This window comes from Eimeria mitis, genomic scaffold (genome assembly GCF_000499745.2).
Source record: "Eimeria mitis Houghton genomic scaffold, Emh_scaff11648, whole genome shotgun sequence".
Lineage (NCBI taxonomy): Eukaryota > Apicomplexa > Conoidasida > Eucoccidiorida > Eimeriidae > Eimeria > Eimeria mitis.
The window spans coordinates 1-901 of NW_013567962.1; the positions used below are offsets into that span (position 1 = coordinate 1).

The window sequence follows — 901 nt, forward strand, 5'->3', positions numbered from 1 at the left end:
CTGCCTCTAAGAAACGATTGCTGCTGCTGCTGCTGCTCATCGGTCAGCTCGCGCTGCTGCTGGTTGTTGTCTTTGCTGCTCCGCAGTACCCCGCCATGCTGCAGCAGCAGCAGCAGCAGCAGCAGCAGCAGACGGAAGCTGCTGCGCTCCCCGTCGCACCTCAGCTGCCCGAGCAGCAGCAGCAGCAGCAGCAGCAGCAGCAGGACACAACTGCAGCAGCAGATGCTGCAGTGCCTCAAACCCAGGATAGCTCCATCGCTCACAGCGAGGAGCAGCAGCAGCAGCAGCAGCAGCAGCAGCCACAAAACGGGGCGAATGCGGACGCACCAGCAGCAGCAGCAGCAGCAGACGCAGCTCAAGCTGCAGCAGCAGGTGCAGATGCAGCTCCAGCAGCAGCAGCAGCAACAGCAGCAGGAGCAGCAGAGCCGAACCCGCAGCCTCCTCCCCCGCCGTCACCCTAAAAGCCAGACGCTTCTTATCTAGTTCTCTAGCTAGCTAGCTAGCTAGCCAGCTAGCTAGCTAGCTAGCTAGCTAGCTGGCTTGTTGCCTGGGTAGCTGGCTAGCTAGCTTGTTGTCTAGCTAGATAGCTAGCTAGCTAGCTAGCTAGCTAGCTAGCTGGACAATTAGGTACGGGCTGGGAGCAGGGCTGCATGCAGCAGCAGCTGCTGCAGCTGCTGCTGCTGTAGCTGCTGCTGCTGCTGCAGCAGCTGCTGCAGCTGACACCCCATCAATTCAATTTGCGAAGACAAACATTTTATGTATTTAACTAAGTTAATAGATGCCATTAGAAAAAATATAACTGCAGCAGCAGCAGCAGCAACAGCAGCAGCAGCAGCAGCAGCAGCAACAGCAGCAGCAGCGACAGAGGAGGCACCGACACAGAGCAGCAGTATTCGCAGCA

General features: G+C 57.8%; 1 protein-coding gene across 1 annotated transcript; it reads left to right on the plus strand.

Annotated features, from left to right (window-relative positions):
* Nucleotides 1-95: 95 nt before the first annotated feature.
* EMH_0100550 (uncharacterized protein) lies at nucleotides 96-461 on the plus strand (the record flags this gene model as incomplete). The annotated part of the gene is made up of 1 exon (XM_013494454.1): nucleotides 96-461. One exon carries the CDS (start codon nucleotides 96-98, stop codon nucleotides 459-461), a length of 366 nt encoding a protein of 121 aa, XP_013349908.1.
* Between the last annotated feature and the right edge of the window lie 440 nt (nucleotides 462-901).